The sequence below is a fragment of the Siphateles boraxobius genome, unplaced genomic scaffold (genome assembly GCF_051911475.1).
Source record: "Siphateles boraxobius isolate OS27281-9 unplaced genomic scaffold, OSU_SipBor_1 65, whole genome shotgun sequence".
Taxonomy (NCBI): Eukaryota; Metazoa; Chordata; class Actinopteri; order Cypriniformes; family Leuciscidae; genus Siphateles; species Siphateles boraxobius.
Window position 1 is genome coordinate 215,001 of NW_027509192.1, and position 15,238 is coordinate 230,238.

The 15,238-nt window shown below is 38.3% G+C and overlaps 1 protein-coding gene across 1 annotated transcript; it reads left to right on the plus strand.

Moving 5' to 3' along the window:
- The first annotated feature begins 1,889 nt into the window (after positions 1-1,889).
- Positions 1,890-15,161, plus strand: adck2 (aarF domain containing kinase 2). The gene is made up of 8 exons (XM_077209965.1): positions 1,890-3,158; positions 3,910-4,056; positions 5,450-5,578; positions 5,651-5,746; positions 9,925-10,170; positions 11,612-11,740; positions 13,368-13,421; positions 14,182-15,161. The coding sequence occupies exons 1-8, from the start codon at positions 2,301-2,303 to the stop codon at positions 14,320-14,322; spliced, it is 1,800 nt and encodes a 599-aa protein (XP_077066080.1). The 5' UTR covers positions 1,890-2,300; the 3' UTR covers positions 14,323-15,161.
- The last annotated feature ends 77 nt before the right edge of the window (positions 15,162-15,238 follow it).

The following is a 15,238-nucleotide window of genomic DNA, read 5'->3' on the forward strand; positions in this document are numbered from 1 at the left end:
TCTCAGCTGTGTTTAATCCTGAAGCAAAAAGTATCAAAAATATTAAGCTGTTTTCAAAACAGATAATAATCAGAAATGTTTCTTGAGATGTTTTCATCATATTAGAGTGATTTCTGAAGTGACATTGAAGACTGGAGTAAAAATGCTGAAAATTCAGCTTTGATCACAGGAATAAATTACACTTTACTAGGCTATATATATATTCACATAGAAAACAGCTATTTTAAATTGTAATAACGTTCCAGTTTTTACCTTTTTTTTTACCACTCACCAGAAATTATTAGGTTATTATCAAGTACGTTTTGTAAGAGCTTATTAAAATCAGATTATTTTGCTTTACATTGGCATGCACAACCATGTTTCTGCGTCACATGTTTATAATGTGGTTTATAAAGTCGAGGCCCCTGGAGCGATGCGTTTTCCTGAGGCTCTCTGAGGACCCGATGTGAAGGACAGTCTTGGCTCAACTTCAGGAGAGGAGGAGGAGATGGACTGGAGAGATCGAGTTACGCACAGATTTAACTGGAGAGTTTGCTGACTTAATGTAATCAGTGTCTTTTGTTGCTGTTGTGAAGCTTTTGTGCTGGATTAACTCTGGCTGCACAGCTAATCTTCCGGCACAGTGAAGTTGTAAAAGTCATTTAGTTCAACAGAAAGCAATAATTGAAGGATCTCAAAGTTTGCAACAAGAAATGCACAAAATAAAAACATGCATTATGTATATTTAAAGCTTTCTAAAGAATAAAGAAACATCATCCACAGCATGTTACGGTAGAGACGCAGAAACGTTCAGATGTAATGAAAGACACTGATGATCATGTCTGTCGTGTTTTACCTGCTTCATTATGTGTTTCTTTGATGTATGAGAGGAGGATGAGGAGGAAGAGTGCTTGACTTCTGCCCACAGTACAGTCATAATGACAAAACACAGTCATCACAGCGACCTCTACAGCACAACGAGGGGGAACACAGAGAAAATGACTGTTTGTGAAAAATGTTCTTTGGCCAGAAGGAAGAAAAATAAACAGACAAATTGATTGAAATGGCCGAAAGACTGAGTGAGTAAATCATTGACTGACGGACGGATGTTCGAGTTAATCTTGTCGACTGAATGGGAATCTCTCTAGTTGACCTGAATAATTTAGTGAAACATGTCATGCATAGACAAACAAACAAATACCTGTAACTTCACATTTAATCATTTTAAAAGGGGTTTCACTTACTATTTCTTTTTAGATGCTGTTATATCGTAAGTGTTTACATCGAATTTATGTCCGGCCACATTTGGATTTCCGGTAGGCCCTACGTGGTTTAATTAATTAATTACAAATTAATGAATTAATATTGTAAAGTTATTAATTTACTTTACTATGATATATTAATTATAATATATTTATTTATTATAATATATTTATGGTCTGATGCATTTTTAAAGACGACTAATTAACATATAAGACTAAGAAATAAAGTGTCATTTATTAATCTTAAAAATGTCACATTTATAGTACAAGAGACGTAATACATAATTACTAATAAACAACAATCACTAATAACAATAAACGTTTAAAATAAATATAATATATAATATATAGCCTATAATAAATATGAAAATATAGGACAATAACAAACAAAACTGCAATAAAATAATATATTTTATATTAAAAATAAATTAGTGATTTAGTCACTATGTTTTGTTTATTTCTTTACTGTATTTGTTTATTCGAATTTTACGGAACTCAATGACTATTTACATTTCTTTCTATTTTGTGTTTATTATTGCTGAGCTGATGACTTACTGAGTTTTAAAAATAACTTGTACTTTATGAATCAATAAACCAATCAATCTTTTCCATTTCCACTGAAGCGCGGAACTAATGTTGAGAAGAGTCACACGGAGGGATTTATCAGCCGGACCCGAGAAGAGGAGCAACATTTCATAACCAATATTTGAATGAATTCATCTGAATTCGTGTCGAAATGTGGAGGTACAATGTTTATTTTCTAAACAGCACTCTATTAGAGCTCTGTCAGCGAAAAATTACAGGAGAAAAAGAATAGGCATGCATTTCATCACGTGTTATATGTATTTGGAGCTTTTGAATCTTTCTGTTCATGATGTAATAACTTAATCGTAGATATAAAGGTTTTTCATTGTTGTGCATGTAGGTTTTGGCACTACATCATTTTTCCATTTGTAAAAGTGAATGTTTGTTAATCATTGCCTGAAAATAACTGCTATAAATTGCATTTGAACTACATGTATCCTGAATGCCTAAATAATAATAGCAAGTGTATCAATAATGTCTGCATTCTGCACAAAGCGCCTGTTCCAGAACTTCAGCTGCATTGTTCACAGGGTATCGGTTCGAATCCCGGCCCGTAGAGTGTTTCTTCTTAAAGGTACTCGTCTTTTATCTCAAACCCCCAAAGTGGGACTGTTCTGTTGGACTGCATGTGGCGTCACTTACGCCTCCGCTCAGGAATCGGCCCATCAGAACCGAACCACAGAGAGGAAGTCAATCGCCCGAGTGCAAATCCACAGGTTAGTATTCGTCTTGCATCTGGGACTCCGTGCCTTGGTGCTTTATCTGAAGTTCAGCCCCCTTCTGCTTCTGTATCCCCTGACTTTACTCTCACACCGTTGGGCGTCCCGCTGGTTGGACGCACTACTTTGGGTCACTGAGACATCTGGACCTACTTTTATCAAACTGGGCCAGTGGGCCAGCACCAGACGGGACCTCTTCTCGCAGGACTTCTGCGACCGCTTCTCAAGGCTTCATGTGCGAGTAAAGCCCCATCCCTGGATTCACACCAAGCTGTGTCTGAGGAGGGCGTTTGGGGAAGGATGGAGACAGATGTTTGTGTTTGAGAGTAAGGAGCCTGTGGGGTCGGGATGCGTGGCACAGGTGTATCGGGCCAAAGCCAAGGTGGCGAGCGTTGAAGATCCGGCGTTCCAGCATCTGGTGGAGGAGTTGGAGAAGAAGACTCTTCTGGAAGCCTGGGAGATCCCTGGTCTGGGAGGAGCTTTGAGTGACCTCTGGGAGATGAATAAAGATGAGGAAGAGACGGGGGATGTAAAGACCAGGAGTTTTGGAGAGAGACCCGGTCCAGGCGACGAACACCCTGAGGAAGAGCGTATGATTCCCGTGGCCATTAAGGTACAGATCATGTTTACTTTCTTATGTTTTAAACCCGTTAAACTTCCAATCATCTGAATTCATTTGATTATCTTTATGTTCCGGACAATTCCCAGTGAAATCTTCTGATCTTTATATTTGTATACCATATTTTCACATAGAAATACATCAGATTATTAAGGTAAAATTGGGTTTTTAAATGACATTTAATGTTTATTAGTTTTACCCTGTTCTTTTGGTATTTATATATATACTGTATATATATATATATATATATATATATATATATTCTCCACTTAATTACTAATTTACACCATTAATTTTCATAAGCTCATTTTATTTAATCTTTGTTTTTTTTTCTTACTGTAAACTATTTTCTCTCAGAAATACATCAGATTATCAAGGTAAAATAGGTTTTTAAATTACATTTCTTTTTTAGTTGTATTCTTCTGAGATTGTTTTGACAGATCTTGAAGTTTAAGTTAGCATTTCATTCTTATCCTTTTGAAAACATCCACATTTTATTAAATCTATCTTAGCTTAAAATAAAAATCTCTTTTCATTAAATAAAAAAGACAAGACAAATGATGATGATTTTGTTTTTTGGCCCTAACCAGGGATGGTAGATGACCGTAAAAAACACCCATAATAGGGTGCTGGAATAAAATGTATTCATTTATTGTTTATATTTATTTATGGGTTTATTTTCATTTTTTGGTTGTCTTTTTTTCTGTTGTTATTGGGATTTTTACAGTTTTTTTTCTTCCCTCAGGTTCTTCATCCAGGAATCAGACGGCAGGTGCAGATCGATCTGATCCTAATGAAAGCTGGAAGTTTATTCCTCAACTGTTTGCCCGGCATCAAGTGGCTCAGCCTGCCTGAGATTGTAGATGAATTTGAGAAGCTCATGACCAAACAGGTACTGTTTGAATCATTTTCGTTTCTTGACATAAAATAAATGTTAAAGTCAGCGTGGACCGGAAGTTGCGACCGGCTTCAGTATTGTGACGTGTTTTCGTGGTGAAACGGAATATTAAATAAGAAAAATAGTGGGCGTGGCTTGTTTTTTCCCTCTGGGATTTGATTGGATCTCGAAAATGTAGGCGTTCCATTCCAACTGATGTCATCAGAGGGGAAGTACATTTTCAGATTTTGATAAAAGATTACGACTATTTTTTTGGTGGAATAACTCATTGCTCAGATTCATTGTTTACCACAAGTATATTAATGTGCACTAATAAAGTAAATAGGGTCGATTTTGATTTAATGCCGACTTTAACTGAAAAAATATTTTATTTTATTTCAGCTAGTTGCCAAAGCAACATTTTTAATTTCCATTTAGTTTAACTTGTACTAAAATAACTAAAAGTGAAATCAAATAAATAAAAACTATATGACATATTTAAAAATAATAATAAAAATGAAAAACAAGAATAGAACTAAAACGTGAACTAAAATCAATATGAAATATAAAATTAATTTAAAAAAAAACTAATTCAAAATACTAATAAAAAATATAGTCAGTGTTGTGGAAAGTAATACGTTACAATATTGCGTTACTCCCTAAAAAAGTAACTAATTGTGTTAATTAGTTACTTTTTATGGAAAGTAATGTTACGTTACTTTTGCATTACTTTTTCTCACCAAGGCTTGGCTTGCTTTTTTTGTTTTTTAATAACAAAAAAAGTTATATTTTTGGCACATATAAAGGCCCTTCAACAGCAAAAGTACAAATGCAAAAGGAAATGCAAAATGCCACAACTTAAACAAACCTTTCTGGAGTGCAGAAGAATAGGACACAGGAAACGAAAGTTCAACACTTACTTCAGCAATGAAAACAAATGTAATGTTTAACTAAAGTCATTTTTTCTTATTCATATGGTTAAATTGGATCATCGAAGGTCAGCGGCACAGACAGTAATTAATAAAGTGAGATTAAATGGATAAAGTATACTTGTGTAATTGATCCAGTTTTTATTAATTTTGAGGAATACTGAATCTGTTTTTGTGCAAGTGAGATGAGTAAATGCATGTTCACGTTAGTCTAGAGCTACATTAACCATTATATTTACACAGCGTACACAATCTCACTTACTCCTGATTTCTCTCAACATGGGAACAGGAGAAGCGTCAGACATTAAATGAGAAAAAAGTTACTTATTTGAAAAAGTTTGTTTTAATTTTAAAAGGAATGGGTTACTTTACTAGTTACTTGAAAAAGTAATCTTATTAAATGCACCCAACACTATAATAGTGTCTCAATGATACTAATTAACTAGTGTTTTTTTGCTTTAACATCCTTTTTGGTGCAGATCGATCTTCGTTTTGAGGCCCAGAACATGGAAAAGTTCCAAAAAAATTTCAAAGATCTGGAATACGTGAAGTTCCCGACACCCCTCAGACCGTTCGTCACAAGGACAGTGTTGGTAGAAACGTTTGAGGTAAAAATGGCATCATTTTAATATTGCGTGATCTATTTTATTTCACTGACGCTTTATTGTGTGCTCCTGCAGGAGAGTGAACCCATCTCAAAGTACATGGGCTCTGACGTCCCAGCAGGAATCAAGCAGAGAATCGCCAGGATGGGTGTCGATCTCCTCTTGAAAATGGTTAGTTAAACAATCACCAGATTAGTTTTGTGTGTTATTAAGGCCCGTTCACACCAAGAACGATAACTATAAAGATAACTATATTAGTCTCCACACCAGCGGACGATATTGTTCTGTTTATTCTAAGCGCATGCTTGTCTGACGCTTTCCCTCAGGGTCATTTTGACCCGAAAAGTCATTTTTGTAAAAATTTTAATAATTGATTGTTCATCATCCAAGACCCTAGGACTTTTATCGCACTTGAACCACGAATACACACAAAAAAAATTCAAGGAGTTTTGTGGTTGAAATTTCAAAAAGTAACAAATCCTTCAATCACGGATCAATTTGACCCCCTTAGGAATGAATGTAATGGTAGGAATGTTTCAGTACACATAGAAAAGCCAAAAAATTCTCAAAATTCAAACTAAAAATGCTAAAACTATACCAAAAAATGATTTTATAATATCTACATGTGTATCTTAGTTAGTTATTTTATTTCATTTTGAACAACTAAATCTTAGGTCATATGTAATTCAAAAATCCTGTACATAATATAATGAAAAAAAAACATAAAACAATAAAACAAGTAGAGAAAAAAAAGAAAATTTAAATACATTAGAAAGATAGATACAAAATGAGTACCTTAGCAATTTAAATGCTAAATGCTGAATGCATAATATCTGAATGCATACTGAAGAGAAACTGACTTTAGGACCCAGCAGAACAGCTCATTTGCTCCATATAGAGCGATAAGGCCATCTAGAGTCATGAAATATCATGTTATATTATTTTATTTTCACAAGAGGTCGGCAAAGACACACAATGTAAGATATTTTGAATTGAATTAAAAGGGTTAATGCATGGAGTTGTAAGTTATTTTGAATTTAAGTTGGAAAAAATTTGAGGAATGTTCTTAAATTACTATTTATTTATTATTTATTGATCAAATCTAGTAATTTAAAGGTAAATAAAATACAAAATAACAAAAAAGTTGCATTAAAAAATAGACAAATAGTATAATAATAAATATATTTTTAGGGCTTCGGGTCATTTTGACCCTCGAGGGAAAGATGTGTTACAAAGTTGCTCGAGCTTGTTACAGCAGGAAGGATTCTGATTGGCTGTCATTGTTTTTATCGTTCATCACCTGGATAAAATCGCTCTGATAGTGATTCCAACGATATCGCTTCTCTGTGCCGTTATCGTTATAGCTGTGGTGTGAACTCTGCTATTCTTTAATATTGACAATATTAAATTCTCCCCATTTGCACCAAGGATGATAACTATAAAGATAACAATATTAGCTTGGACGATATCATTCTGTTTATTCTGATATCGTTCTGATTATTCTAATATCATTTTGTTTATTTTAAGCATGTGCTTGTCTGCCGCTTTAAATGCTCTTTCTTTCTGTCCAATGTGGTGTACAGAAATAATGTAATATCAACATACAAAGACAACAGAAAATAGCATAAAACAACAACAGAATAATATGACTCAACACCCAGAGGAATTAAAAGCCTGAGTTAATAGATGATTTTTTAACAATGATTTAAAGCTCGAATCTGATGTGAACGGGTAACAAATTCCACAGTTTCGGGGCAGCGATCGAGAAGGCACGGTCAGCCCTAAGTTTGCATCTAGATCTTGGAATCGTTAGAAGTGACTTATCGGATAACCTCAGGGATCTGTAAGATGTATGAAGTTTCACTAAGTAATCAAGATATGTTGGTGCCAAACCATTTAAAGGTCCCATATTGTACAACTTTCTGAAGTTTTATTTTAGGTTTTGATGTTCTAAAGAATATATATTTGCGGTATAAGTACCAAAACCCATCTCAATATATTTTTACAGCTTCTTTCTCAGGAGCTCTGCTAAGAACAAGTCGATTTTAGCTGGTCCAATTAATATTCATGAGCCTCTCTTCTGATTGGCCTGTTGTTTTCTGAGTGACCCTCCATTGGAGGAGACTGAAGGGGGAGACTGAGTAGTTCTGACATCACATTTATACTGAAGTCACAACGGCTCGTGAAAAGGCACAGCTACTTTATACGCACTACCGGCACATCCGGGAACTTAACTGTCAATTTTGTCCCCGCCCCTTTTTAGGGGAAAACAACTAGACTTCTCATAGATTTCAATACAAAATAACGGCACAAACCAATGTCCGTACACAGCCGGCAGGCGTGAATTATGAATCATCAACTTAAGAAATCACTAATATAAAACATGTCATTGTCATGTAATTATATGTCCACCCTGCCTGCCTTAGCGCGTGAAAGATGCATCAACAAACTTAATTTGGTCCATTTAAAAATTGTGGGGTTGTTACACCAATTTGACGCTGGGAAAATGAAGGGACATGTTTTTAAATTGACCAAATTAAGTTTGTTGATGCATCTTTCACGCTCTATGGCAGGCAGGGAAGACATATAATTTACTGGACATGTTTAATCTTAGTGATTTCTGAAGTTATTCAGGCCTGTCAGCTCTGTACGGACATTGTTTTGTGACGCTATTTTGTATTGAAGTCTATGGGAAGTCTAGTTTATTTTCCCCTAAAAGTGGGCGTGAATCTGTTCAGAGACATTCTATGACGTTGCGCCGGTTGTGAGTATGCAGGCTGTGTGCATTTGTCTGTGGATCGACTGTTTTGAATCTTATATGGTACATAGCCTTTAGACCTCTGTTATCATGAAAAAAGCATGAAATTTCAGTGTAGCAATGTTCAGGGAAGAAGGAGGCGTGAACCAGCGAACAATCAAAATAAACTTTATTTAAAATAAAACAAACAGACCAAAATACCGCCAACAGCCCCTCGTGGACGACTGCTGGCTAAAATAAAATACAAAAACAAAATACAACTAAAACACAGGTCTGTTCCTCTCTCGATCATCAACGTCGTCGCTCCTCCTCGTTTATGCCTCGCTCCTCCGTGAGAGATGCGAAACCGGTGTGCTTCACAGGTGTTGCTCATTAGCAATCGCACCACCGTCCTCGCGCCGTTCTCTCACGTCTCTCGGCCGTCCTGTTCACCACATACCCCCATCGCCCCTCACAGGCCGGGGGGTACCCACGAGCCTGTGCCTACTCCCCCCAACCCCCCCGCCACCCCCACCCCCCCCCCGGCGGCGGCGATCCCTGGGGGTATGGACCGACAAGCAGAGGGAAACGGAGACTGAAGCATGAGGAGCGACAGATCGAGAGAGAAAAAAAAAAACTTGCTCCGGTTCCCACAACGCGCTGCCATCTGGACCCCCACCAGCTGGGCGATCTCCTCCGTGGTGCCTGGCGGTGACGCTGGGTAGCCCTCGGTGGACGGCTCGATGTTCCTCGGGTGCCTTGGGCAGATGGCAAGAGTCCCCCGCTCCCTGCTCCTCCCCTTCTTTGGTGGACGGCAGCAGGCTCCGGCCCGCAGCGGCGGCGACTCCTCTCCCTCCCGGACGGCAGCCGCCCCTCCAATACCCAGGCGGCCGGCAGCGAGCTCGACCGTCCAACCGGCAACTCACTCCAGCGCACCGCCTCGAGCGTTCATGGCCGCGAGTCCCCCTCTCCCTGCTCCTCCCCTTCTGGTGGAGGGCAGCAGGCTCCGGCCCACGGCGAGCGGCGGCGACTCTCGCACCATGCTCGATGGCAACGCGGATTCCCCACAGCGGTGAGGACTCTCTGACAGCGCGTTCCTCCCTCTTCCCGGGCTTCGGCACCAGTGTAGCAATGTTCAGGGATGAAGGAAGCGGGAACCGGCGAACAATCAAAATAAACTTTATTTAAAATAAAACAAACAAACAAAAATACCGCCAGCAGCCCCTCGCGGACGGCTGCTGGCTAAAATAAAATACAAATACAAAAACACAACTAAAATACAGGCCTGTTCCTCTCTCGATCATCAACGTCGTCGCTCCTCCTCCTTTATGCCTCCGCTCCTCCGTGAGAGATGCGAGACCGGTGTGCTTCACAGGTGTTGCTCATTAGCAATCGCACCACCGTCCTTGCGCCGTTCTCTCGCGTCTCTCGGCCGTCCTGTTCGCCACATTCAGTTTTGACAATATGGGACCTTTAAGGATTTAAAAGTTTGAGCCCTTATCAGAGCAGGAAGGATTCTTAGAACGATTTATAGAACCATATCTTTGTCGTTATCGTCATTGGAACGGGCCTTTACACTGGAGTCTGTGTAACTTGTGTTGATCTCTGGCAGGTGTTTGTGGATAACTTCGTCCACGGGGACCTCCATCCCGGGAACATCCTGGTGCAGGGTGTGCGAGGAGAGGGACCCCAGGACAGGGCCACCCTGACGGACCTGTGGGACACGGTGGTGGTGAGCATGAGACCGGCTCCTCCGGCCCTGCAGCTGGTGCTACTGGACGCGGGCATCGTGACGCAGCTCAGCGAAGCGGATCAGCGCAACTTCAGAGACGTGTTCACCGCTGTCGTTCTCAAGCAGGTGAAGGACACGTGTGGACTGTGCTTCTCATGACGCCAGTACTCCATGTGAATGTACTAAGCCATTCTGAAATGTTGTGTTTGTTAAAGTTGGCATCAGTGTTATTTTAGTATTATTTACACTACCGTTCGAAAGTTTGGGGTCGGTACAGTTATATCGTGAAATATTATTACAATTTCACAAGTGGCCGACGCTAAATACAGGAGTAAACAGGGTCTAAAATGTTTTGAGCTCGTCCACTTTCCACCACTTCCAGAGGATTTGACCGGATTGCTTTCGTAGTGTAAACGCTCATGTGATCGAATGTGTTCAAACCAAGTGTGCCGCACAAGCCCTGAAAAGTGAAGCCAAAGCGTCTCGATCGCCCCCTGGTGACCGGTCCTAGTATCGGTCATAAACCCCGCCTCCCCGTGTTATTCAACGGGACGTTAGACCAACTAAACAATTAAATTACACTTCACATACTGTATCTTTTTTCCAAAGATAATTTCTGTCATTTACTGTAGTTTTTATCACGCTGATGTAATTTCAAGTTTTTGTTTTTGGTAAGTTATTTGATGCTATAAAAATGGTGCTGTGGCGTCATGTTTCTGCTCACTACTGCGCAGATCTGGTCCCGAGATCGCAACTGCGCAGACTCAAGTCCCAAGATGTCAGCGCCATATCGGGACACTGGCGGCTTCACTTCTCACCAATGGAAGAGACCGAAGGGGCGTCGTCCATCTTTTTTTACCGTCTATGGTTCAAACAGCCACAAAAGATAAAAGACTATCTTCTCTCCGTCTACTGACCGAACGCGTAAACATTATGGGAAGAGCTCTAGCCAGACGGGATTCAAGCTTTGTCAGACCCAAGTTTGGTTTGAAAATGAAATGCATATCAAGCACAATGTTCTCTCACCATTCCTGATTTCTTACACACAACAACAGCGTTCGGCTGGTCTTGTGTCTGTCAGAGCAGAAACTAAAGCTGATGCTCTCTGTATGTTTCCCATCGTCTCCAGACATGTTCATATGTAAAATGCGCAAGCTTTTTTTGACCATTAGATTGTATAAAAAAACTGAAAGAACTGAAAAAGCCTGTACATTTACTCACCCATAGTCCCTCCCCTCGAAGAAATCAGGACAGAAGTGATTAAAAGTGGACAAAAGAGACAGATTTAAAGACCAGGTGTAAACGGGAATGTGTCTCCCTCTACTTGTGATCCGATCCACCAAAACACATCTTAATACCAGCTGTGAACAGGGCCTGAGTGTGTGATCCTCAGTCCTTTAGTATATAATGCCCACGTTTTCTCTGTAACCATTTACAAAGTCAGCAAGCGTGTGATGATGCCTATTGTTTTAAAATCTGTTCAGATTTGAAGTCAAGTAGTGTATTCCAGCCTTTCAGTTTAAGTTAATAAAGACTAAATGTTGACCTCATGACCTTGTGTTGCCAGGGCGAGCGAGTTGCAGAGTTAATCCTTCATCACGCCCGTGCCAACGAGTGCCAGGATGTGATGCGTTTCAAGAAGGAAATGGCTGAACTAGTGGATCATGCGCTCAGTGACACGCTCTCCCTGGGAAAGGTTCGGAGTTACACACACCTCCATCACTTCCATAATTCATTATAGATATATGTTGGTAAAAGTTTGGAATAATTATGATATTTTTAATGTTTTTTAAATAATTCTCTTCTGCTTACTAAAGCTGCATTTATTTGATCAGAAATACAGTAAAAACTGAAATATAATTACAATTTTAAATAACAGTTTTCTATGTGAATATCTGTTCAAATGTAATTTATTCCTGTGATCAAAGCTGTATTTTCAGCATCGTTACACCAGTCTTCAGTGTCACATGATCATTCAGAAATCATTATAATATGCGAGTGATTTGCGTGTAAAGAGACCTTCCCGAAAACACTTCTCCTGATTCACAAATACTTCGTAAACGTCAGATGTCATAGTGAAATGTGTGTGTGTGTTAATGAATTCCAATCAGTCGTAAATGGGATGCGCGTGCACGTTCATTCTCAATTACCATAAATCCCGCCCATTAAATCCGACTGACAACTATATATGGGCATCATATTATGACATGAATGCGAATGAAAAAAAAAAATGTCTCAGATGCAGAAATTGAAGTTTTATTATTAGAAGTTCATTCAAAACGCCACATTTTATTTTCAAGCGTACATAGTGGCGTATCGGGTCCTAAAAAAAAGGAAGCTTGGCAGCATATTACAGATGCAGTTAATGGAGTTTCATCTGTTAATCGAACATTCCCAGAAGTGAGAAGAAATGGTTCGACATTAAGCTTAAGAGCAAAAAACGAATTAGTTCACTTCAGAAAAATCGTATTCAAACGGGAGAAGGACCACCATCGCAGATGCTATTACTGGCTCTCATAATAAGAAAAAACGTAGGTAATTACTATATATAATATTTTTTCAAAATGCTGTGTTAATATGTACCCGATTAAGGTGAATTAAAATGCAGCCTTATTAATGAGCAAAACGTTCGGGTGTTAAGCGCACTATTACGCGTGGCTGGGAGCAGGTGTAGATTTCTTGCGTACCAACTAACATTTGGAAAATACGAACATTTTAATGAATCCGAAAATTTACGCCAGAACCACTTTACACACGACTTACACAAAAATTCGTTCTGCTCGTGTTTCATGAATGAGACCCATTGTCATTACCATGACACACTATCATTCAAAACTTTAGGATAAACCATTGAAAACATTTTCCTTAAAGAATTGAATACTTTTATTCATGCAACAAATTGATCAAAAGTGACACTAAAGACATGTATAATGTTACAAAAGATTCTATTCCAAATAAATGCTATTCTTTTTTGATTAGTGGGGTTTTTCATCTATTTATTCTGATGATATTTTGCTGTAGTTTAACAGAAGCGGTCTTTCGAAATAGTGTCCAAAATATAAAATAATTTTTTGTCTTGAATTATTTGTGATTTTTTTTGTGTGTAAATCTTGTGTAAGCATGTTCATGTACATCTAATTTGCTGGCATGGCATTACATTTTACATCAGCAGTATTATATCCCTCTAGACAAGTGTATCGGCCATTAAAACTAATTTTCGACCAACCACTATATATAATCTCTGCTGAGAGATTTCAGTATTGCTGGGATTAAAATGTTCCTTTACGTGCCTTGTGTTTCACACAGTATGTGTTGTTTTCTAGATTCAGGTGTCCGAGCTGCTGTCGCGAGTCTTTGGTTTGTTGATCCATCACAAGGTGAGAGCCGCTGCTTTTACATAATGTTAAATCACTCCAAACTTAAACTGGTTGTATCATTTGTTATTAGCAGAAGTTAGTAGATCTGTAAAATAATACTCAGTCAGAAGTCAGAAGGAACTTTATTGCCAAGTAATGTTTTACACATACAAGGAATTTGCTTTGGTCAAAAGGTGCTACACGTAGACAAAAAATACAGTTGATATAAATAAATGTAGAAATATATAAACATCTACAGTGTTTGGGTAAGTTATTCTAAAAAAGTAACTAATTACATCTTCAATAATGTTTAATTGGATTACTGTACTAATTAATCAATCTAAAAATTATTGCATTACTTATTACTAATTACTCTCTAAATCTGCTTAAAAAAATTCTTCATGCCTTAAAATAGCTTGAATGTATCTCTACACTCATAGTATTAATATATGCGGATCTATGAATATGCAAATGAGCCCCGCCTCCACTCACTCACTCAGCTCAGAGATCCACTCGTTGACGATCACACGTTGATCTGATTGGTTACAAGGTAGTTTGTTACGTCAGAAACACCAGCGATTTCAAACCGTGTTTTTGAGACTGTCTTTGGTTCACTGCCGTTTTAAGGAGAAAATACTCTGTTGACTTGTGAATTTGCACATGGTTCGTCTTAAAGCATATTAAAAACACCACATAGATGTATAAACAACATTAAAAGCTTGATTTTCACCACAGGAGGACTTTAAGTATTAAGTGACGTGTTTTGATCTGCTCATGGCAGGTGAAGTTGGAGAGTAATTTTGCATCTATGGTGTTTGCCATCATGGTCCTGGAGGGTTTGGGCAGATCGCTGGACCCCAACCTGGACATCCTGGAGATCGCTAAACCCCTCCTGCTGAAAAACTGCACCTCGCTCCTCTGATACTCGTCCATCACACTGCCAACATCTACCTCGTTGTTCCAGACGCCTGCTGCTCAAACAATGAGTGTCAATCAGGGAATTTAACCCTTACTGAGAGAGGAAACACTACATATCTGGGATCAATTTACAAGAGTTCTGTCAAACTACAGGGTTACATGGAAAAGTCCAAGCTGTTCCTGGATCAATAATATAGACTGTGAAGTTAAATTTAATCTTCATATCTGAACTAAATCCTACAGTCTTGATTCAGTTTACAGACTTTAAGATGCTAAATTCAATGTAAAATTGCAGGGTAAAACAATATATACAATATATCCACCTGGTGGAAAAATATATCCACCTGTTGGGCTGCTTTCACTTTAAGTATGTTTAAGTGCTTTTAGACCCAAACCCTGAAAAGTTACATATATTGACAAGCAGAAGCCTGTTGTCTGTATTAGATTATAGAGTTAGTGCTTACAATCTATGCAAATGCATAAAGGAACCACATTTTATCCATACACAATGTCTTTTTGTTTGTTTGTGTTCAGTTAGCATAACATTGGTTAAATATATCAAAAACTAGGTCTATGCCCATTAAATGTGTCTGTAACAATCCAATTTGTAAAAACGTTGTCAAACAAACTTCCTTTACTGGATCATGCTAAATGTGAGATTTTACATCCCTGATGATGAGTTTAATCAGTCGGATGGTCTCTTATCTGTCCTTTTTAATGTCCACATGACTGTATTTTGTTTTTTACCCCCTGAGAAATGGATGAAAATAACCACTTTGTGTGTTTTTCACACTTTTGCCTGAATTAAATGGAATTAAACTAATAATTATACTTTGACAGAGACTTTTTGTTTCAATTTGTCTTTTTTATGAGGTATGCTCAACGTATGCATGCAAACCCTCACCAGTGATTTTATATAT

What these genes read in the sequence shown, in the direction of transcription:
- adck2 (XM_077209965.1), top strand. Translation starts at nt 2,301, where the DNA reads ATGTCTGCATTCTGCACAAAGCGCCTGTTCCAGAACTTCAGCTGCATT. An exon ending in AGAAGCTCATGACCAAACAG is followed by an intron (nt 4,057 to 5,449) that starts GTACTGTTTGAA and finishes TTTTTGGTGCAG; the next exon opens with ATCGATCTTCGTTTTGAGGC. An exon ending in TCGATCTCCTCTTGAAAATG is followed by an intron (nt 5,747 to 9,924) that starts GTTAGTTAAACA and finishes GATCTCTGGCAG; the next exon opens with GTGTTTGTGGATAACTTCGT.